The sequence below is a fragment of the Puntigrus tetrazona genome, unplaced genomic scaffold, assembly GCF_018831695.1.
Source record: "Puntigrus tetrazona isolate hp1 unplaced genomic scaffold, ASM1883169v1 S000000776, whole genome shotgun sequence".
Taxonomy (NCBI): domain Eukaryota; kingdom Metazoa; phylum Chordata; class Actinopteri; order Cypriniformes; family Cyprinidae; genus Puntigrus; species Puntigrus tetrazona.
In genome coordinates, this window is record NW_025048382.1 from 730,001 (window position 1) to 751,899 (window position 21,899).

Here is a 21,899-nt window from a genome sequence, read left to right on the forward strand (position 1 = left end):
AACTTCCGCTAACTGTCGTTTATGCAGTCATCCCGGTCAAAGCTGCGCGCCGCTTGCGCAGACCGATCGAAACCGACAGCGTTTCCGCTCACTGTCAGCCTGCGCAGAGACGCGCAGCTCGCGCTCCGGACGCTGCAGGAAAGAGGCGCACCGCGCGCACGGAGGAGTTGTTTTTCACCCGCAGTCGTGTGTGAAGACGTGTCGATATCTCGGGATCTCTCAGCGCTCTCTGACGACTCATGATTTGAGCTGAACTTTAGCCTCGGCCTCGTCGAAGCGTGTAAAGACGTCTCCGGAGAGAGAGAGAGAAGATGATGAAGTGTACTTTGCTGCGGCTTAACGCTAAATGTCTTGGATGAACACGACAGGTTGAGTATTACACTTTTATCACACACTATCGTGTCGTGTATTCAAATGTGCTGGTACTGTGCAGGCAGCGGAATGAAGTGTCGACAGTAATGAAGTAATCTTAACTGCTTCTGCTGTTCATAGAAATAATAACATCCACAGAATATGCTTTTAGGCCATCAGAGTGACCAAAAACAGTCCATAAATACTCAAAAACACTTTTACGCACTGTCATGAAGAAAGAAAAGTGACTTCAAAATGACCGGGAAAAGCATGCATGGGATTAGACGTTACGTGAACTAGAATAAATGAATAAAGCGTGCTGTTTGCTTTGTGATTGGTGCGTTATCTTGTGTAAACCCATTACATCTGATTAAATCTTAAAGGTATTAAATCAGTTCGTGTGTTACAAATATTGCATGCTTTACACAAAACATTCCCAAACCAGGATACGTTTACAAAACTGCAAAATAAAGACACGAAGTTCTGTTTCTGAGAAATGAAAAACATGAAGTATGTTCCTAAAGTAAAAACAAGTATCTGAAAAAGAGGAATGAGATCCTGTTCTTGTTTCGGTCATAAACTTTAGCCCGTTCTGGTCAGCTTTATCACTAAACAGGACTCTTATCAGGTGATTTTGCCTCTCACATAAATGCACGCTGATTTATGATTCTTCAGATAGAGATACCGAGGAGGAGCATCTCAGAAGTGCAGCGAGGGTTTGGCTGCTTGAATTGTGTGTGTGTGTGTGTGTGTGTGTGTTCAGGTGTCTCCGGGCCTGCTGTGCTTCGTGTAGTATGTGAGTCTCCGAGCACTCGGCAGCATGAGCGGCTCCGGGAAACGCTGGCTCTGGCCCTCGCTGGGCAGCTTCCGGCCCCGCTCGGAGCGAGTGCTGCTGGCCCGCAGCGAGAGCGGCCCCGGGGAGCCCGTGCTCAAGATCACCATCACTGAGACCACGGTGATCGAGGCCGACGCCGGCGTCTGGAGCTCCAGGGCTCTCACCTACCTGGCCCTCTGGTACTTCTTCAGCTTCTGCACGCTCTTCCTCAACAAGTACATCCTGTCTCTGCTGGAGGGAGAGCCCAGCATGCTGGGTGAGTCTGACCCTTCCTCGGCCCACCAGCACCTGCATGCACAGGGGCTCGCACTTTATTTGAATTGAATCCCACGTACTTGCTATGTGGCCAGGGTTACCGTGTCTCTGTCGTCTCTTCTGTCTTCAGGTGCTGTCCAGATGCTGTCCACGACCGTGATCGGCTGCGTGAAGATGTTCGTTCCCTGTCCTCTGTACAGTCACAAATCCCGCTCCGAGTACCCTCCCAACTTCCTCATGATCATGCTGTTCGTGGGGCTGATGAGGTGTGCTTGCGCTCACAATGCTTCATCTCTTATTCATGTGTAATGCACACGGCTTCCTTAATGCAGATTAGTGTCGGGACGGAAGGCTTTCTGCAAGCTTAATGTGATGCCGCGTGCGTGCTTTAATAACTGGAAAGTGTTTTCTTGCGTTAGGGGGAATTTGACATGCCAGGGGAATATTTCATTAAATCAAACGATGAGCAAGGGCTGTTACGAGTCACAGTTAGCTATATATTTGAACCATGGAGTGTTTTGTAGTCTGAAGACTGCTTTGTGCTGCAGAGTCACGTGTGGGCTGTGACTACACCGGTAATACCGGTATCACCTCTCTGCCTTTTCCCGCTTTCTTTCCTTTTTTTAAATAGCCTGTAAGCACTATGTGCTTTTTACTCTCACTTTTAAAGCCGTTGTTTGCTTTTAGTTCATTCGAGTTTTCCCTCACTTTTAAAAATAGCCTAGTTTAATAAAAAAGAACCATGCGCGCGTTGCTTTCAATTTTACATAAGTACAACGTAGAACATGTAACTTTTAAGAAATAAATAAAAAAAACTGTGAATCAGGAACGAATCATTCTGAAATGTGTAACTTTTATTAGCAAAATGAGTAAGAAAATAAGTCCGACGAGTGATGATAAAAACAAAAATCAGCAATATCTGGAACACAGTATTACTTGTATTATCACTGACTGAGGGCAGAAGTCAGTATATCTGATGTGTGTGTGAATGTTTTAACTGTAGCGCCTGTTCTCAGCGAACTAAAGGATTCGTAATATTATAAAAAAAAGTCAAATCGAGGGTGTGAGAGAGGATAGCGGTGAACTAGTGACATGACTGGTGTCGCGGCTTAACACCGGTATCACCGCCAACACATCTGTCCCAGCAAGCCTAGTCACGTGGACTGAATGTAGGGGGTTATGGAGTGAAATATGGCCCAGGCATGTTTTTGTGAGACTGACATAATACTAGTCAAGTTAGTAAAACCACTGCCTCTTCTTCCAGTCTGCTGTGACTTGATAAATAAACGGTGGAACTAGTTTCACTGGCGCTGGCCTTAATTCTCTTCCTGTGTGTCTGTCTGTGTGTCTGTGTGTGCGTCTGCGTGTGTGTCTGTGTCTGTGCGTGTCTGTGTCTGTGTGTGTCTGTGTCTGTCTGTGTCTGTGTGTCTGTCTGTGTGTGTGTGTGTGTGTGTGTGTGTGTGTGTGTGTGTGTCAGGTTCACCACGGTGGTGCTGGGACTGGTGAGTCTGAAGAACGTGGCCGTGTCGTTTGCTGAGACGGTCAAAAGCTCGGCGCCCATCTTCACCGTCATCATGTCCCGCCTCATCCTGGGAGAATACACAGGTGCTGACTCACTCACCACTACTACTGACAGAGAAGAGCAGTCATACACTACTGCTCCAGAACTGAATTTAATTACGGGAATGAAGCCTTTGTGAGGAGAAACAACTTCTTTCATTTAAAAATATCATAATTTTTCAAACATGTGACAGTGTTTCTAGAGAATATTGTACACGCCTGTAAGGATTGTTTTCTTTTCACGAGTCAGTAAATATCCGCCTAGCAATCACTCAAAATACCTGATCAACGGCCCGGTAACCACCCAGCATACACTGGGGCATGGCTAAGTGTGTGTGCGTGTGCTGCAGGTTTCTGGGTCAATCTGTCTCTCATTCCTGTGATGGCGGGTCTGGCTCTCTGCACCGCCACCGAGATCAGCTTCAACATGCTGGGCTTCTCCGCCGCTCTTTCCACCAACATCATGGACTGGTGCTGCTCTCACACACACACACACACACACACACACACACACACACACACACACACACACACTTCCCCCGATCCCCAGGCTAACCCACAGTGTTTGTGTCTTAGCTTGCAGAATGTGTTCTCCAAGAAGCTGCTGAGTGGAGACAAGTATAAGCTGAGGTGAGAGCCGCTGATCTGTGCTTTCATCCAGACATAAGCAAAAGTTGAATTGAACTTATCTCTTTTGTAATGTTTGAAGGTTTAGATTTAGAGAACATATCGACATGCAGTGCTCCCTTCAAGGGTTGGGTGTTGTTTGGGTTTTTTGATACCAGTGCCAAATAGATACTTTTCGTGCCTGAACTAATACTTATAAATAATTCATTAATTAATTCGCCAAGTGGATTGGCCTCTAAACACTTGATGTGTGTTTTATTTATACTGAACTGAAGTCCCTGAAGTAGCGGAGCATAGCGTAAAAAGACGACAAACACTCATCTGCAGCAGTGTATGTTTTTAGTTGAACTAGGCTTGAAGCTGTCATTAGCTGGCGTTTTGTTCGCAGCCGGCAGGACTGTCATGGTGTCTGTGTTCTTTCTGGTCTAGTCCTCCAGAGCTTCAGTTTTACACCAGCGCTGCAGCGGTCATCATGCTCGTCCCTGCCTGGATCTTCCTGATGGTCAGTCCATGCACTCTCACAGGAAACTACATCATAAACAGTGCTGGGAAGCCTCTTTTTGGAAATGTATCAGCAATTATAATTATAGCGTTTTTTAACAGATTACGATTACGTTTTATGTTGGGTAACTTGATTTTTAAGGTGTCCTTGTTACACCATGCATGTATTTAGTATTATAATAACAATAAATATTGCAGGTGACCCTAATAGTAAGCACATGTAGTTGATTCACATTGCTCAGTACTTCAATGTCTAATCATCATGGCCGTCTGTGGCAGGACCTGCCTCTGATGGGGAAGAGCGAGCGCTCCTTCAAACTGTCTCAAGACATCGTGCTGCTGCTGCTGTTCGACGGCGTGCTCTTCCACCTGCAGAGCGTCACGGCCTACGCTCTCATGGGCCGCATCTCGCCCGTCACCTTCAGGTGGGATAGAGGAGACTTCTGACGTGAAAAACCTGAACAAACCGTGACCGGTAATCCACAAGAACTGTGGGGAACATCGTCTCCATTGGCTTCAAGAAAGCTTTCTGCAAAGCTACTGCACTGTTAACGGTTTTAGGCCGTTAAACAGACATGTTTCATCAGTTAAATTCTATTATTAGTTCCTCAGGAGCTTTGCAGGTTTTGGAGACACAGTTCAGTTTGTTCTGTTTCTTCATGTCAGTCCAGACAAGACTAAATTAATGTTTGGTGAACTGAAACTTCCTACTGACACGCGACAGCAGAAGATAGAAATAACTGACTTAAAACCATCCATCCATCCATTTATTTGGTCAGTGCTGTACTTCATCTAGGCCTTTTTATGGTGAAATATGACCTGGACGTACTTCGTGTCAGATTTAGTAATATGTCAGGGTTTCTTACACAAATTTAAGTTCTTAAATTGGAGAAATTAATACTTAAATTCATAAGTAAATGCCAATGCCAGTGTTTTTTCCCCCATACAAAAAAATACAACTTTAAAGTGTTTTTTCTCCATATTTAGATTTTTTTGCTCCCTCAGAATCCAGGTTTTCAAATAGCTGTATCTCAGACAAATATTGTCCTTTCCTGACAAAAGATTATTTATCCAGATGATGCATAAACCTCAATTGTGAGCTGTGTGGAGATCCTAGATGTTTCCACCGAGAGCGTCGAGCTGTAGTCCTCAGTGTTTGTGTGTTTTGTCGTCCTCAGCGTGGCCAGCACGGTGAAGCACGCTCTGTCCATCTGGCTGAGCATCATCGTGTTCAGTAACCCCATCACGCTGGTGTCCGCCGTCGGGACCGTCATGGTGTTTCTGGGAGTCCTGCTCTACAACAAAGCCAAGCAGATGCAGAGAGACTCTCTGGTGCAGCACGCTCTGGAGCAGTCGGCCGATTCCCAGCAGAAACCCATCCTTCAAGACGGAGACGCCAAATAACAGCCTCACCCCGGAACTGACCTTTCTGCAGAGAGAGGCTCGAGGATGGACAGCGACTCATGCCTTACGTACCTGTGGTTTTGGGACCCTATAATTCTGCTTGGTAAAAACCAAAAGAGACTCTTGAAGCAAAAAGTCATTGCAATATTCTGTGGCGTGAATCTAGGCAACGAACGTTTGAGACCGCGAGCGACTCTCACCAGCGATCGTCCAGCTCATATTTTACCCCAAAATAATTCATTACAGTTTGAATAAAACCGCTATTCTTGCGTCTTCGAGAATAATGTCGTATAAAAATGATGGCATTTCCTGAGTATGTTTTTCAAGGGTCATTTCATAGTTGAGCTCACGTTCCGCTGCTAACGCGAGAAAGAGTGATTGAGTTTTTGTGTGTTTTCTGACTTCGTTCATTCCTCATGCAGCAAATCACGATCTTCGTCCAGCCTGTGTTTTCTCTCATACGATGAGGATTTACTGTAATCACGTGCATTGCTGCGGAAACAGACTGCTTTCACTTTTTTTTTTACTTATCGACTTATTTTGGATCTGGAATTTACGGTTATGTCCAGACTATCAAACGACTTGAAGTTTCCCTGTGTTTTAATTTTCTTGAAATGTTTGTTCTCTTTATAGTCTTTATTCTCTCCGTGAATGTTGTTTAACTGATGTGACAGGAACTGACTCTGATTTGTCAAGTGAAATGATGAACCTGCTGACAGAATCTTTTTTGCAAGGGTTTTTTTTTTTTTTTCGTCTCATCAACTGTGGTGGATTGTGTATGTGATATATAAAATGATGTATGTTTGTACAATAACCACTAATGGGAATTGTCTGTATAATTTGGTCTTCGTGCATTGGTAACATTTTGATTTGTATGAATTTTGCATTTCTTTATTAAACGTATACAGTGCGAGATTTGTGCTTTTGATGTGTGCAGCTGTAAAAAAGCATTTAGTGTAGATGTTCAGGTCTTCTGTAAGATATTGAGAGTTCATGAGGGAAGCTGTGAGAGGGACTCATCCTTATGTTCTTCATTACCGTACATGCACTAAGGTGTGACTTCATACTGATTTGCCAATTTGGTAAAAAATTGACTTTTGAAGATTACTGACCTAACTATGACATTTATAGGTGTTTGAGAGTTTGAAGAGAAGCTAACAAATTCTGTGTTCATCAGTGCTTGATGCAGCTCAGTTGTTGGGGTGGAGCCCGTAGTAAATGAAAGCAACGGGTGAATTAATTTAATTTCGTAAAAATTTTCAAACTAATTTCAACAGTTTCTTGCACTAAAAAGGAATATAATTTTCTGTTCTCAATTTGAGCGCCGGAAGGTGGCAGTGTGACGTCTTCAAACCGGAAATCAGTGAAAACGTCTGACCCGGATGTGATTGTGCGGAAGCAGGAAGTGAATTCTTCTTCCGGTGTTGTGAAAACGCGCCGAGTACATCACAGGTGAGTGAAACTATCGATAATAGTTGTAGTATCGCGCGTCGGAGAGGTTTAACGTATATTCGTACGTGCCGTTTCGTTTGTTTTAGTACTAATGTTAACTAACGCGTAATATTCCTGCGAACGTAACACTGTACTCTTTCAAAACTACATCCCCATACGAAACTCACGTTACGTGTTAATAGTCAATGAGGGAAAACGAGGCAGAAGAAGTGAGATGTTAATGACGTGTGGCGGCTTTTAATATTCAAATGCGTTTTGAGTGTTTTGTGGTTTCCTCGCTGTTTCTGTGAAGGAGCTGCTGATGTGACTCCGTTTTGCAGTGGGAGGTGATTTGGAGCTGATGGGGGACGAAAAGGAAACCTGGAAAGTTAAGACATTAGACGAGATTTTACAAGAGAAGAAACGCAGACGAGAGCTGGAAGAGAAGAGTGACCCTAAACGCTCAAAGAACGTAAGACGGAGACGAGGAAAATCTCAGTGTTTATAGGAAAGCAAGGTGTGGATAGCTTTAGTGTTTTAAGACACACTTGTGGATTGGTGTAGTAACTAAAAGCTGCATCAAGACATTGAATGTATCATCATAAGCTGTATCTCTCAACAGAATGATAAAACTTTAAATGTTGAAATTACATGTGGCATATATAGAAGTTGGTGAACCGTATTGCTTGCTTTTAAGACTTTGTTGGTCATGTTGTGTGTTTAAAATAAGCTCTAGGGCATAGGCTAGAAGTTATTAATTCCTGTTTGTATTTACTGTGTCTTCCCATGAGGTGCTCAGAAACAAAAATATTGTTTGTTCGGAAATTAAACAATTTGACTATAAATGATTATTATTTTTTATTAGTTTTGAAATGCAGTGTTGAGAGCAGGAATCAGCATTAATTGTACTTAAAGTATGTTTTGAAATCTTCTCTTTTTGTGGAATGATTTGTCTCTTGCAGACGGATGATCGGGAATCCAAACGGGACACTCCGGAGGAAGGAGAGCTTCGAGACCACAGGATGGAAATAACAATAAGGAACTCACCCTACACACGGGAAGACTCGACCGAGGACAGGTTACTGGCGTGTTTAGTGCTAGCGTGCCGTCTGGGAACGTTAATAATGGCTGCTGTAACTCAGATCTGCGTCTGATCTCTGCAGAGGAGAGGAGGACGAGTCTCTGGCCATCAAACCCCCCCAGCAGATGACACGGAAAGACAAGTCCTACCACAGAAAAGAGGAGAAGAGGAAGGACAAGAGGAGGCACAGGAGCCATTCTGCTGAAGGAGGTCTGCTCCTTATACGCACGTTAATGACAAAAGTGAAATGCATCCCAGAAAATCACACTTTCTATCAGAACCCTGCAGAACACACACACACCTCTAATCACGATCTCAGGTGGAAAGAGACCTTCAGTTAAAGTCAGGAGGTGGAGAGGTTTCTCTTTTGGAGCTTGGCAGGTGCTCATTAGTTTCTGTCTGTTGCTGTGTGTTCAGCAGGGAAGCACCTGCGCACGAAAGACAAGGAGAAGGAGAGAGAAGACGAGCGAAGGAAGAGGCCGTGGCGGGACGACAGCAAGTCTCGACAGGAATACGAGCGCGAGAAGCGGCGGGACCAGGCCAGAGCTCACTCCCGCCGAGAGAGGTCTCGCACACAGCAGTTACAGTACAGACTTTTATAACGTGGCAAAAGATTTCTATTTCAATTCAATGCTGTTCTTCTGATCTTTCTGTTAATCTGTGAATCCTGACAATTAAAATGTTTCCACAAAAGTGGTGTTCAGCACTGAACACGATCAGAAGTGTTTCCCGAGCAGCAAATCGGCACGTGATGATGATTTCTGAAGGATCGTGCGGCACTGCAATGAAATGCCAACGTGTCTGTGTTGGTGTGAATCCGCAGGGATCGTCTGGAGCAGCTGGAGCGTCAGCGGGAAAGAGAGCGCAAGCTCCGAGAGCAGCAGCAGAAAGAGCAGAGAGAGCAGCGCGAGCTGAAGGAGCGAGACCGAAGAGTAGAGGAGCGCCGCAAAGAGAGAGAGCCCCGCAGGGACGGTACTGACCGCACGCATCAACATACTACAAAACACTTTTCTCTTTTAAATTGATCTTAAGAAATATTGTAATATTTTGAGATACTACTTTTTTTCCCCCCACAATATTCAAATTGTATTGCACTTTTTTTCCACGTTTAATTAAACCGCTATAAATGAAATCTAGTTACAAAACGGTAAAGTTGTGTGAGGCTCTGCTGGACTCATGCAGCTCTGACTGTGTTCCAGGGCCGGTGTCTCATCACAGAGGAGCTCCTGTAGACGAGTATGGAGATAAAGGACGCTCGCGTCACCGCAGCCGCAGCCCCCGCTCGCCAGCAGAGAGAGACCAAAGCAGAGAGCAGCGAACAACGCCGAGCAGGTTACTCTTCTACAGCTGTCCCTATTGCACTAACACTAACACTATTGCACACGTTAGGCACATTTCGTGGTCTAAACCAATCAGTCACAGTGAAGGGCAGACACCCCTCTGATTGGCTGTGGTCCAGATATTGATCTCAATGTTGTACTCGTGCTGTAATAGAGCGTTAATGTGCACGATTTCCCTTCCCCTTATTTATTGTCACAGTGTGCATGGATGGTCACGTAACATGCTCTTCCGGTCGTGTTGTAGCCTATAGACGAACATCTTGCCGTATGGACGAGAATCATTTTCACTTTACAACAAAAAAACGTACGAGTAATGTAGCCTTTCAAGGTTGTCTGGATGCTCTCACACTACCTGCTTTCGTACACATGACCACATCTCTGAGTGGAACCGGCGTAAACAAGCTGTGCTCTATGGGAACCCTAACAACCCGAATGCCGGATGACAAACTCTTTAATACCGTGCTTTCGTTTCATCCTGCGTTTGGCTTGTTAGGTGTCCCATAGTTTGTGTTGGTCTTAACTAGTGTTCCCACATGAACAGGCGCTCCGTACATTTTCAGTCTGTGCTGTCAAACACACCGGCTTCTAGTGCTGCAGGCGTATAGGTTCACTGACGTCGAGGAGATTAACCTCGTAGTTATCAAGATTAGGTACCAAACGTCAAGATGTTTTTTTTGATACTCCATGGTATCCAGGCAGTTCGTTCTGTACCTGAAAATGATCAAACTCGATACCCAGCCCTAGCTATCAGCTTTTCACTGAAATTTTGTTCAGGGCTGGGGATGGGTTCGGTTATGATTCACAAGCTCTCGATTTGATTCTCAATGCGTTTTATTACATTCGGTAGGGCTGTTTTCTTGTCAACAGTATGATAAGCACCGAATGAACGACAGGCTTTGTGACATCACGCAAGCTAAATAATAGGGTGAAGTCTAGTGGAGAAGACTAATGATCAGATTCGGCCCAGCCCTATTCTGCATGTCACATTTATTTGAAAGGAAATTTCCTGAAAACATTCATATTTCAATGTTTCACCAACAGGGTTTAGCCTGAGCCAAGATTAGGCCATAGTTCAATTAGGACCCTTAAGTATGTGCATCTTAAGACAAAACAGGCATGTTTTAAGATCAGTCAGTGCAAGTTTCTTTCAGGTGAAACGGCTTAGATTTACATTTAATCTAGGACTAGGCTTAAGACGTGTCTGTGAAACAGTGGGACAGTGTCCTTATGTCCTGTTAATCAGCTTTGACACAGACTGTACTGTATAAAGCGCTGTACAAATGTGACATGACTCATTGTTTTGTGTTTGCAGTGCGGGAGGTTAAGATGGATGATAAAAACCCCCTGTCTGAGCTACAGGACATCAGTGACAGTGAGAGGAAGACCAGCACGCCGGAGTCATCAATGGGTACTCGCTCGCTCGCTCGCTCTCTCTCGATGGATGGATGGATGTGAGATGCAGGTTGACGCTTTTTGTTTTGCTAGGCTCTGGGTCTGAGGATGAAGAAGGTGAGGAGAATGAAGAAGAAGAGTCCAGCAGTCAGAGTGAGGGAGATGAAGAGGGCGAGTCGGCATCAGACACTGAGGGGTCAGAGCATAGCGAAGGTTAGTAAACACACACACATATTCTTCTGCTATAGGTCAGTCTGTCTGTCTCTGTGCAGCCAAACAACCAAAAACAATTCCACAGCGTCTTGCCATGCTGTCATTTATTTGGCTGCTCGTCTGATTGGAAACTTCAGTAACACACAAACTGGAGAGCAAGCACCAGCACGACGTAACAGCTGCCTTAGTATGAACTGGACAGAGGGGAAACTTCTACAGCTCATTTTCTTTTTTTATATGCATGCATTTATATTTATTTAGTTATCCATCCAAATCAGGGTCAGTTATTTGGCAGGTGCATCATGCAAAACTGCCACAAATTCTATAATAAAATAAAGCACCTGTCCACTGTTTTTGAGAAAGGGCATGCAGGAACTGTACTGTGGTTTGAGTCTTACCTCTGAGGCAGGTCCTTTAAGATTTTGGAGAGGTGAGGTGTCCAAGTCTCAACATCTAACTCCTGGGGTGCCTCAGGGCTCAGGTCTAGGACCACTTCTCTTCTCGGTCTACATGACATCACTAGGTTCAGCCATTCAGAAACAAGCTTTTCATATCTCTGCTATTCTGATGACACTCAACTCCACCTCTTCTTCCATTCTGGTGATCTGTGATAGTTGCTCACATTTCAGCTTGTCACATTTCTTGCTTAAGGACCATCACCTTCAGCTCAACCTTGCCAAAACCCAACTGCTTGTGATTCCTGCAAATCCCATTGTTTTATCACAATTTGACCATCCAGTTAAGCACATCAACCACAAGTTTAGAAAGATTCTTGTTCTGTCCGGGCTAGAGTATTGTAATTGTAACTCTCTTGGCAAGTCTTCAAGACAGTCCTGTCAAACCTTTACAATTAAAGCAGTAACAAGGTTCACTTTTAATGATCAGTTTGGAGTGGCTACCAGTAGCTGTTTGTATAAAATTAGGCATTAATGTTTTCCTTCAAACCAAAGAGGCACAATCACGTTCAACTGTTGACCTGTTGTTATTATTCACGTAATTTCTAGTGGGTATCGTTAGATTCTTTTGAAACTGAGCTGATCTAAAAAACCAACGACTCGGCCTTCTATATATATATATATATATATATATATATATATATATATATATATGTGTGTGTGTGTATATGCTTGCTCTTTTTGTAGGTTTTGGTTGCTTCTATTGTCCTCATTTTTAAATTGCTTTAAATATGTGCCTGCTAAATGTAAATGTAAAATCACCAAAAAGATAGGAGCCGTATATAACCATCACACGTGTTTTTTTGTTTTTGTTCATATTTCTTCTTGGTTAGGTGCCATGACTGATGAAGAACAGTCAGAGGAGGAAGAGGAGGACAGAGAGAATGGAAACCACATTCCTCCCAGTAAGCATTTCATCATCACTGCTGGATTTTTTTGTGATTTTTAAAGATGTGCTTGGACGGGATGTTTTAGTGTTACATGTTTCACGTTGGTGTGGTTGTTCTGAGTGGTGTTGCTGTGACAGTTCCAGAGTCACGGTTTGATCACGACTCCGAGGTGAGCTGTGAGGAAGAGGAAGAAGAGGGAGCCGAGGAGGCGGGAGACGTCACCCCACAGTCTCCCTCTCATTCAGCCACTCCAGAAGACAACTACATCCCCGAATCACCGCCCATCTCACCGGTAGAGCTGAAGAAAGAGCTGCCCAAATACCTGCCGGCTTTACAGGTACTCTCTCTGTTTACCAGGGACACAACAATACAGATAGTCCTCGATAACTTGACACATCAGTGTTTTTTGAAACAAATCAGCAACAAAACCTCTGGACACTGTGAAGATGTATATATATGATGGATTGGAATATAAAAACTTTTAATGTGTGTTGTTTATTTGTTCTGGACACCAGAGGGCGTCCTCGTGATGAAAATCCACATCTGCATCACTGAATAGAACTTAATGATGTTCTAGGAAATCCCTAATATGGATAAAGATGTTGCTATCACTGTAACTGAATAAAAAGATATAAGGCTTGGTCCTGGGCTCCTAACACTGCACATTTAGTGTGTCTCCCTAATCAGACACGCCTGATTTACCTCAGGAGCTCATTAGAACAAACCCCAGGACCTGAAGTGAGTGTCAGATAAGGGAGATGTGAAGTGTTGAGGTTGCCTGGGAAGCGTGCTCACGTGTGTGTGACCTTCTGTCCTTGTGTGCGCAGGGCTGCCGGAGCGTGGAGGAGTTCCAGTGCTTGAACCGCATCGAAGAGGGCACCTACGGCGTGGTCTACAGAGCTAAAGACAAGAAGACCGATGAGATCGTGGCCCTGAAACGACTGAAGATGGAGAAAGAAAAGGAGGGCTTTCCCATCACCTCCCTCAGAGAGATCAACACCATCCTGAAGGCCCAGCACCCCAACATCGTCACAGTCCGGGTCAGAAACACTCTACTCTTAACACACAGCGGCGGACAGATGTTTTAATTCACTCTCCCACTATTATATCGTTTTCAAAAGAGCATGAAGTCTGGGGGGAAAAGTCAGGGTTCTTGTTTTAATCAAAACAATCTGATCAGTTTCTCAGAAAAATGATGTCTTTTGCTTTTCAAGTAAATGTGTCTTGACGTAAATTGGCACTACATGCAGTTTTTGAAAATATATTTTGAATTCTTAAAAGTAATAGAGATCTGTTGTAAGTTGCGCTTTCATTGCTGAAGCGTACATTTAGAGATAATGTTTTGTATTTTGTATAAACGTTTTCTTTGTCAGCGTTTCGGCAGGTTTTCTAAATCTGATATTGCGCTTTTCTCTTTTGGTGGATAGAATTATTTCGCTGGTTTCCCATTAATGGTGTGTTTGCAGTGTAGCTGAGTCTCTGCTTCATGTGCTCTCTGTCTGCTGCAGGAGATCGTCGTGGGCAGTAATATGGATAAAATCTACATCGTGATGAATTACGTGGAGCATGATCTGAAGAGTCTAATGGAGACCATGAAACAGCCCTTCCTGCCCGGTATGACCCTGGCACACGCAACTTATTCATCCTTGTCATAGCGAGGTGCTTGACGCGCATCTCTTCTGTCTCCTGTGCAGGAGAAGTCAAAACATTGATGATCCAGCTGCTGAGAGGTGTCCGGCATCTCCATGACAACTGGATCCTTCACCGTGACCTGAAGACCTCCAACCTGCTGCTGAGTCACAAAGGCATTCTGAAGGTCAGTCATCTCCCGCTGGATTCACGCTGAGTTTACTGAGTTTACAGTACTGCGTTACTAATAACGTAATGTGGTAACTTTTAATGGAAAGCAGTATGTTACTTTTGAGTTGCTTTTTTAATCTGGGCAGCGCTTGCTTGTTTTTTTTATATAAAAAGTCGAGTCACCTTTATCTATACAGCGCCTTTAACAATACAGATTGTCAAAGCACTTCACAGTATCAAATAGGAAAGTAGTGTGTCAATAAAGTCCTCAATTTTCAGGCATTTCTTAATTGAATTCGGTGACGTCATCGTACAGCTCAGTTCAGTTTAAACATTACCGTCAACTATATCAATAACAAAAAAGAAACACAGTAATTTATATCTTAAAGTATAGTTGAATTGGATCATCAAAGGTCAGTGGGATTAAGCACATAAATGACGCTTTAGAACTGTTCTAGACCCTACTCTGAAGAAGTAACAGCGTTCTAGTTCCTGCAGGGCAAACATTAGTTCTGCTTGTATGTATAATCAGCTGTGCAGTGTGTTACGTGTATATGATATTGATGTTTAACCTGTTAAGTGAGATGTGACTGTGTTTTGTAGATTGGAGACTTTGGTTTGGCTCGTGAGTACGGCTCTCCTCTCAAGCCCTACACGCCTGTGGTGGTCACACTGTGGTACCGCTCACCTGATCTGCTGCTGGGAGCAAAGGTCAGTGGACAACACGCTTCCGGGGCCCCATTGTGCCTCGCGGGTGCTTCCTTGGGCTTTTGGCCAAAGCCAGAGGAGTTTTTATGAACAGAAGTTGAGTTTCAGCACATCTAGAGAGGTTCAGCGCCGCGGATCATTTCATAAAGTTACAGAAAACGGCATTAAAGACGTTTAAAACCATTTTAGCTCACTTTCAGAGAGCAGAGAGTGTTTGAAATCACTTTTTGAGGTCCTATGAGAATTATGATCATCATGCAAGGCAGAAATATTTCTAAGCTCTGCAAAAGAATATGCCCTAGTCGTAAGCTGATTGCTGAATATGTGTGTTTATTTAGTAACATTTTATTTCATAAGTCAAAATATAGAAATGATCATTTCAATGACAAAAAAACCTCGACTGATTGTATGTATCCTCTATCTTTTATGAAATAACGGTTCATACCGTACCATTTCTGTGTGACAAATTTACAGTAATGATCATTAACTTATTATGAATCTTTATTATAAAACATTGCTTTTGCATTATAATCTTTAACAAAGTGCAATGCAAACAAGTTCCAGTGACGACGACTTCATTTCTTTGGTGAAATGCTGGACTTGCGTGACTTTGATCCGAGAGGTGTGTTTTATTGAAGTGGGCGGAGCTTCTGTTCAGACGGAGGAAACGCGTCAAATATCACCCAAACCAGTCCAAAGAAAGCCCAGAGTGTGTGCACTTCAATCCTCGCACGCTGAAGTCAGAAATGATGCTTCTAAAGAATCCACCAGACAAACAATTATTAGAAAATAAAATAAATAAAAAGAAAAGTGTTTAAACTTCACTACCCACAATCCTGAGCAGAATTCAGTCTCGCTGCACTCTCAATATTATTATTAAAAATAAGACTTCTAACACTAGAATTCTCGATTTTTCTGTACTGTATGTTTTCTTTCTCTGTCATATAATGAACTAAAATCCCTTGCTGTGTGTTCTGTTAAGCTAACAGAGACTTCATAGCACTTTCGTGTCATGGCTCTTTGTCCTTGTTGTAGAATTGCTCAATGTCATGTAGAAGTGGTGGACGGCTGATCTTGCTCGCGCTCTCTGTTCAAGGGCTGTGGAGAAAGCGCAGTCATGTCAGCTGGTTTGTGTTCTTTCAGGAGTACTCGACGGCGGTGGACATGTGGTCGGTCGGCTGTATATTTGGAGAACTCCTCACACAGAAACCTCTATTCCCTGGCAAATCTGAGATCGATCAAATTAACAAAATTTTTAAGGTATGCTTCATTATATCCTGAATATCAAAAACTTTAAATTCATTCTGATAACAAATATTATCAGCTCATCGTGTATTTAGGTGAAAACTTTATCTAGATGAGTGAGTGCGCCCAGAAACACGTCTTGAATTTTATAAACTAAACATCTTTGCTTCTAAAAGCTACATTATATTTTTCAGCAGGGTGATCATGTTGCGTTCTTTTCATTCCAGTTCTCCTATTTATGATAATTAAAGGTTTCTATTTAGTTTTTGGGAGTCCCCAGCGACAGGCCGACATTCAGGCTACATCAAAAAACAAGTTCTTTATTTTTACCTCCCAAATGAAGAATCTTTCCCAGCATGACACTGATCTGTGGAGATCGGTCGACTGCTCTCATCTTCATCTCATCATGTCTGGAACGCCTGATAAACCGTGTTTGAGAGCGCAGTGCTGCGTTACCGTGGAAACAGAGATTTTACCTCCAAAAGAGTACATGACATGGCCTTAAATCTTTTTTTTTTTTTTTTTTTGTGTGTAGGACCTGGGCTCTCCCAGCGAGAAGATCTGGCCAGGATACAGTGAGCTGCCTGCAGTGAAGAAGATGACTTTCACAGAATATCCTTACAACAACCTGCGCAAGCGCTTCGGCGCGCTGCTGTCCGACCAGGGCTTTGACCTCATGAACAAGTAAGAGCTCACACAGGCATTTTCTATTCACCAGAAATAGTTCTGTTTTTGATTACAACGGTTTTCTTCAACGGTTCATTTCGCAAGAAGCTGGTAACCAGACTTTTTGCTTGAATGTGATTTAGACCGTTTACTGATTGGCTAGAGAACTTCAGGGATGCTTTCAAGACTGCCATCCAGCGATTAAATCCCCAGAACATGTCACAGATCATCAAACGCTCGCGAGGTATAAAAGCATCGGGGCAGTCGAGCAGCACGTGGCCGTCCTGTTAACTGGCCTGAAACTCATTAGTATTAACTGAAAGAGCCTGTGTTTTGGTTGCCGTTGTTTTTCTGTAGCGCCGCATCAGTGCAGACGCAGCTGCTTCACATTATCAAACGCTGGCGTTAAAAACAAAAGGCTCAGGACAGTGATGGGGTATAAATGGGATTGAAAGAGTTTGAAGATGTTGTGAAGTACCAGGAAACGCGTCTCTGTGATCACACGGGTCTTTGGGTTAGGCACCCAATGAGATCGCATCACATTTATATATTGGTATCACGTAAAATGGAAATATAATAACTGCAGTTGGTTGCACATAGTCCTGGAAACGTGAAGCGTTTCTGAATATTTACAAACCTTGGCGCTGAGCCTGTGGAACATCAGCAGCGGTGCGATTGAACGTGAATCATTCGTTTGGAAATAAACAGCCATCGATCAGAACGTCGCCACGAGATGTTTGTTCATTTTCAGATGTTTCTGGCTCCCAGTTTCTTTCTCAAGTTGAAATCTCTGAGGGGGTTCTTGTTTCCAGAGTCTGAGAGGCCCCGATGTAAGGGATGCTAATGCTCACAGACGGCCCTGAAAGGTCACGCCCCATCACAGCCCGCCTGCAAATACCACATTCATGTGAGAGCGACACAGAAGAGCAGAAAGTCTCCCATTTTGAAAACTCGTGAAGCAAACTCCACGTTAAGATGCTGTGAGGCCAAGGAGAGCATGAATTCACTAAAGATTTCACATTTTATAGTGTTCTCATTATGGTGGCATATTATCAAGTGATATCTGACATTGCTTGCTTGTTTGCGATTGAAGCATGCCTGCTGTTGAACAAACATGATGGGGAAAATGCGCTGCTCCGTTATTATAACCTCGGTATTTTTAAAAAAGAAACACCCGAAGCGATATGACCAATCTCAAATAACGTTGCATTTGATCGTGAAACCGAATACTGGTGATAAGCAGCACCTTCAGCGTGTTTTTCCTCTTCCAGATTCCTGACGTACTGCCCTGCCAAGCGGATCAGTGCTGATGAAGCACTTAAACACGAGTATTTCCGGGAGTCACCGCTCCCCATCGAGCCCTCCATGTTCCCCACCTGGCCAGCCAAGAGCGAGCAGCAGCGGGTGAAGAGAGGAACGAGCCCTCGACCGCCGGAGGGAGGACAGGACTTCAGCCAGCTGGTACAGACACTCCGTCAACCTCACATTGAATACAGCAGCGTGTGCTATTGACTTTCAGTTTGGTCTCGGTTGACCAAGAGGAGAATCAATACACTCATCTTTGTTGTTTTCTTCAGGGTGATGACGACCTTAAAGATACCGGTTTCCATTTGACCACTGCTAACCAGGGCGTCTCCAAAGCCGGTCCGGGATTCAGCTTGAAGTTCTGAGCCCCGGCGGCCAGCAGGCTTTCTTTGCCCATGTGTGACACGATGCTGAGACTCATTTAGAGAACGAGCGTCACAGAGCGGATCACTGGAACACAGACTCTTGGGAACAGTTTTTATTTTACAAGCACAGAGGACCTCCATGAAGTTCAAGTGCTTTAAATCCCTCGTGTTCATCTGAAACGTAGTGCGTTGGGTTGTTTTACTTGGTTTTCTCGTTCTTATGTCCAATCGGAAAGCAAGCAGCAATTCAGCATTTTTAGACCTCTTTTATTTCTTCCTCTTCATTTGCAGTTGTAGTTAGGAGTAGGATGTTGGAAAACCATTTTTGTTACATCTAAGGAATATTAAAATAAATAAATTTTAAAAGCATTGATACCATGGTCTGTCTGAATGCTAGATTCTGGTTGGCTGGAAGGTGTGCATTAAAAGTCACCGAAGCCAGCTCTCCAACCCTTAGGTCCACACGTCACCCATGATGAGTAATTTCACCGATGACATCTATCATACGTCCCTTTAGGTACAGTTATGGTTAGCGTGTCGGACTTGTAATCTGAAGGCAGGGATTGCAGGTGAATGCCCAGCGCTCTCTTACCTTTTAATACCACGACTGAGGTGAAACCCTTGAGCAACCACCGAGCCCCTATTGGCTGTTGCCATTAGAGCGGGGGACACGGTGTGGCCAACACATTTCTTTTCTTCAGTAGATCTTATTTGCGTAGTCCAAACACAAAATTACGTGTCATTGGAGTTTCACTGGTGCATTTCTCACTTTCCAAACCACAACCAGAAGACTTTTGGAAATACAGCATATAGATCAAATGTGATGGGAGAACACTTCCTAACTGTCACGCATACTTTTATCTGACTGAATGTGGCCACTCCTTATACCGCGTCCTGGAATATACTGTTCACCACAAGTTCACTTCGTTCTGAATAAATGTGCCGTTAGATAATCCATTACTGTTTTTTTATTTAGATGTGATGTGAGCCCTTTTGGAAATGTTGAAAAGTAGTCTAGAAATGACAAGACCCTAATCTTTGATGTTGTGCAGTGCGGACCAGCATGGTCAGCCGTCTTTGCAATGTGTTTTTGAAAGGTCTCAATCTTAGACGCCATGCCCACGGACCGGTGGCTGAATGTTTGATGCATGTGTCACACTTTATTGGAAACACTTCAGGAGTTTCGAAGTCGTCATCATATTGGTGGAATTATACAGGATTTCCAGGAGATGTGTGTGATGTTCTTTAACCTGGAAACAAAAATACTGTCATGCTAACCCCCATCATTGAATAAGAAAGCTGTCATGTTAACAGCTGTGTCGATTAGCGCGTATCAGGATCAACTAAATGGTGCATTTTCAAAAGCATGTGAAATATTTAGATTTTGCAGCATTGAATCGTTAAAATAAGACAGTTTTAAATGCTAGTCTGATATTGCTGACACATGACATGTCACAACATTAAAACGTGATTGGTGGCTTTACCAGTCATATGGCGCCTCTGGTGGACCTTGGCCATTCAAAGTGGCTAAAGTTCACAGACCTTCTGCCGTCAGTCTTAAGCTCTGACTATACAAGACTAGTCTTTGAAAGTCTGGGGGTCATCAAGGATTACTAGAAGATTTCTGACTGAAGCTGATGTGGTGATTGCTGATGAACTTAACTGGATGGTAAAACAATGCTGTAGAGCTGGAGTAGCAGAGAAGACGAGAAGCTCAGTCTTGGCCAGGTTGTGCTGTAGGTGATCCTTTTATCCGTGCTGAGATGTCCGTCAGGCAACCTGAGATCAGTGCGTTGGATCATCTGGTTGAAATAAGAGCTGTGTGTCATCACCATAGCAATGGTAGGAGAAACCATGAGCCTGTTTGATGCAACCCATTGATATGGTGAAGAGAAGGGGACCAAGAACTGTTCCCTGAGGAATCCCAGTCATCAGTTGATGTGTTTTGATACCTCTCCTTCCCAGGCCACCTCTGGGATAGGATTTAAACCAGTAGAGTGGAGTGCCTGTGATTCCTAATGATGAGCTGGAGGACAGAAGGATCTTGTGGTTGATGGGTGTTGAAACCTGCAGGCAGATCTATCTAATGATTTGGAGTGAGCTGTCACAACCAGCAGGTCCTCAGTTACTGACAGTACTGCAGTCTCAGTTGAAACTCGAATGGAATCGGGACAGAATTGGTCGAAAAGTGTACATTTAATATGCCAGGTGAGAATGTCTGCTTTGTCCTTCAAAATGCATGATAATCCCAGATAAAAACAGGACCCGAGAGAGGTGCTGAAGTGTGTGAGAGCAAGTCAAAGTGTAGGAGAGATTACTTGCAGAAGGTGTGGTCTAGAGGATGACTTGAAATGAAAGAAGTTGAGACACAGAAGTTTAGATACTTTTTTTTTAATTTCTTTGACCGTGTGATGCTACAAAACGTCTCTACAACCTTGAGTTTGAATCTTCGTTCTGGGAGAACAGATAACCAGGGATTGTAGCAAATAGTACGCACCTGCCCTGGAGAAGACGGGCAGATATCGTCTAGACAGGATGTTAAAGTGGAGCATAAAGTGTCTGTGGCAGTATTCACATCCATTGATGAGAACTGGGTCGGAGAGTGAAAAAGGTGGAGAGTTGAGGTTGAGGAGAAAGGGAAGAGGTTTTGTCTGAATGAAACCGGTAGAGCGGTTGGTGAAACACAAAAAGGAAGGAGTTAATTAAAAGTAAAAATGAAATGATAAGAGTTAGTATCATGAATGTAGTATTGGAGTCTCACTGTTGTTTTGTTTGGGTTTGTGTTTTTTGTCATTTTGGATACTTGAAGAGCAGTCATCAGATTCTTCAAAAAAATCCTCCTTTTGTGTGAGTTTGTAGTAACATAGCAGAGTATTCTTTTGTGTGATGAAGTGTCTTATATTCTTCTGTAGAGAAAGTGCTTTTTCTAAAGTAAAAACCGTACTTCACATTATATAAGATCTCTAATCGTTTGTTTCCAGCTGTAAAAGGGGAATTCAGGAGTGAGCCGTCTACCCTCATGATCATTTATTTTCCACTAGCCTTTCCACTCTTTAAATTGCTACCATGTCTACAAGATTCCAAAGAAATGTTCTTGTGCATGTATTGTGAGCCAGTGTGCTGATGGGTGGCATCTTACACGAGGTGAAAATTAATATCAGCACCGGTTAAAATGAATACGAAACGAGCCGAGTACCTCTTTGGTTTAGAAATGAATTGTAATCACGAAGAGGAATAAGCCTTGGATCGCTACCAGTGATTATTTTGTTGATGAAAAGAAAATGCTAGTGCTAGCTGTGTAATATGAAAAGACTTGGATACAGTGGAGTCCAACAGTGAGGAAACATTGGATGTTAATGATAATTGTAAAGAATAATGACATAATATGAAGAACTTAAGAACAACATATGCTGAATATCATTAATCATCAGGTTTTGTTTGTGCCAACTCTAGTTATGAACTCATTAAAGCATAA

At 43.4% G+C, this 21,899-nt stretch overlaps 2 protein-coding genes across 3 annotated transcripts; both read left to right on the forward strand.

Moving 5' to 3' along the window:
* Positions 1-116: 116 nt before the first annotated feature.
* Positions 117-6,446, forward strand: LOC122335452 (solute carrier family 35 member E2A-like). Of its 2 annotated transcripts, none has more exons than XM_043233340.1 (9): positions 117-368; positions 1,115-1,442; positions 1,572-1,707; positions 2,919-3,046; positions 3,352-3,472; positions 3,578-3,631; positions 4,058-4,130; positions 4,409-4,604; positions 5,308-5,444. In XM_043233340.1, the coding sequence occupies exons 2-8, from the start codon at positions 1,172-1,174 to the stop codon at positions 4,574-4,576; spliced, it is 951 nt and encodes a 316-aa protein (XP_043089275.1). In that variant the 5' UTR covers positions 117-368; positions 1,115-1,171; the 3' UTR covers positions 4,577-4,604; positions 5,308-5,444. The 2 variants fall into 2 exon arrangements, with proteins under 2 accessions (XP_043089275.1, XP_043089274.1); XM_043233339.1 differs by having other exon boundaries at positions 120-368; positions 4,409-4,554; positions 5,308-6,446.
* A 440-nt stretch (positions 6,447-6,886) lies between these two features.
* cdk11b (cyclin-dependent kinase 11B) lies at positions 6,887-18,793 on the forward strand. Its single transcript, XM_043233278.1, is given in 20 exon segments — positions 6,887-6,985; positions 7,278-7,436; positions 7,927-8,042; positions 8,128-8,255; positions 8,463-8,631; positions 8,869-9,017; positions 9,245-9,320; positions 9,322-9,377; positions 10,698-10,793; positions 10,871-10,990; positions 12,279-12,350; positions 12,473-12,672; positions 13,163-13,375; positions 13,844-13,949; positions 14,030-14,151; positions 14,739-14,846; positions 15,987-16,103; positions 16,624-16,772; positions 18,026-18,215; positions 18,332-18,793. Coding segments are annotated over 19 exon segments (2,391 nt in total). The 5' UTR covers positions 6,887-6,985; positions 7,278-7,325; the 3' UTR covers positions 18,425-18,793.
* Positions 18,794-21,899: the final 3,106 nt, after the last annotated feature.

Coding starts and splice junctions, on each gene's coding strand:
- LOC122335452 (XM_043233339.1), top strand. CDS start 1,172: ATGAGCGGCTCCGGGAAACGCTGGCTCTGGCCCTCGCTGGGCAGCTTC. Junction 1,443..1,571: donor GGGAGAGCCCAGCATGCTGG/GTGAGTCTGACC, acceptor TTCTGTCTTCAG/GTGCTGTCCAGATGCTGTCC. Junction 4,555..5,307: donor ATCTCGCCCGTCACCTTCAG/GTGGGATAGAGG, acceptor TGTCGTCCTCAG/CGTGGCCAGCACGGTGAAGC.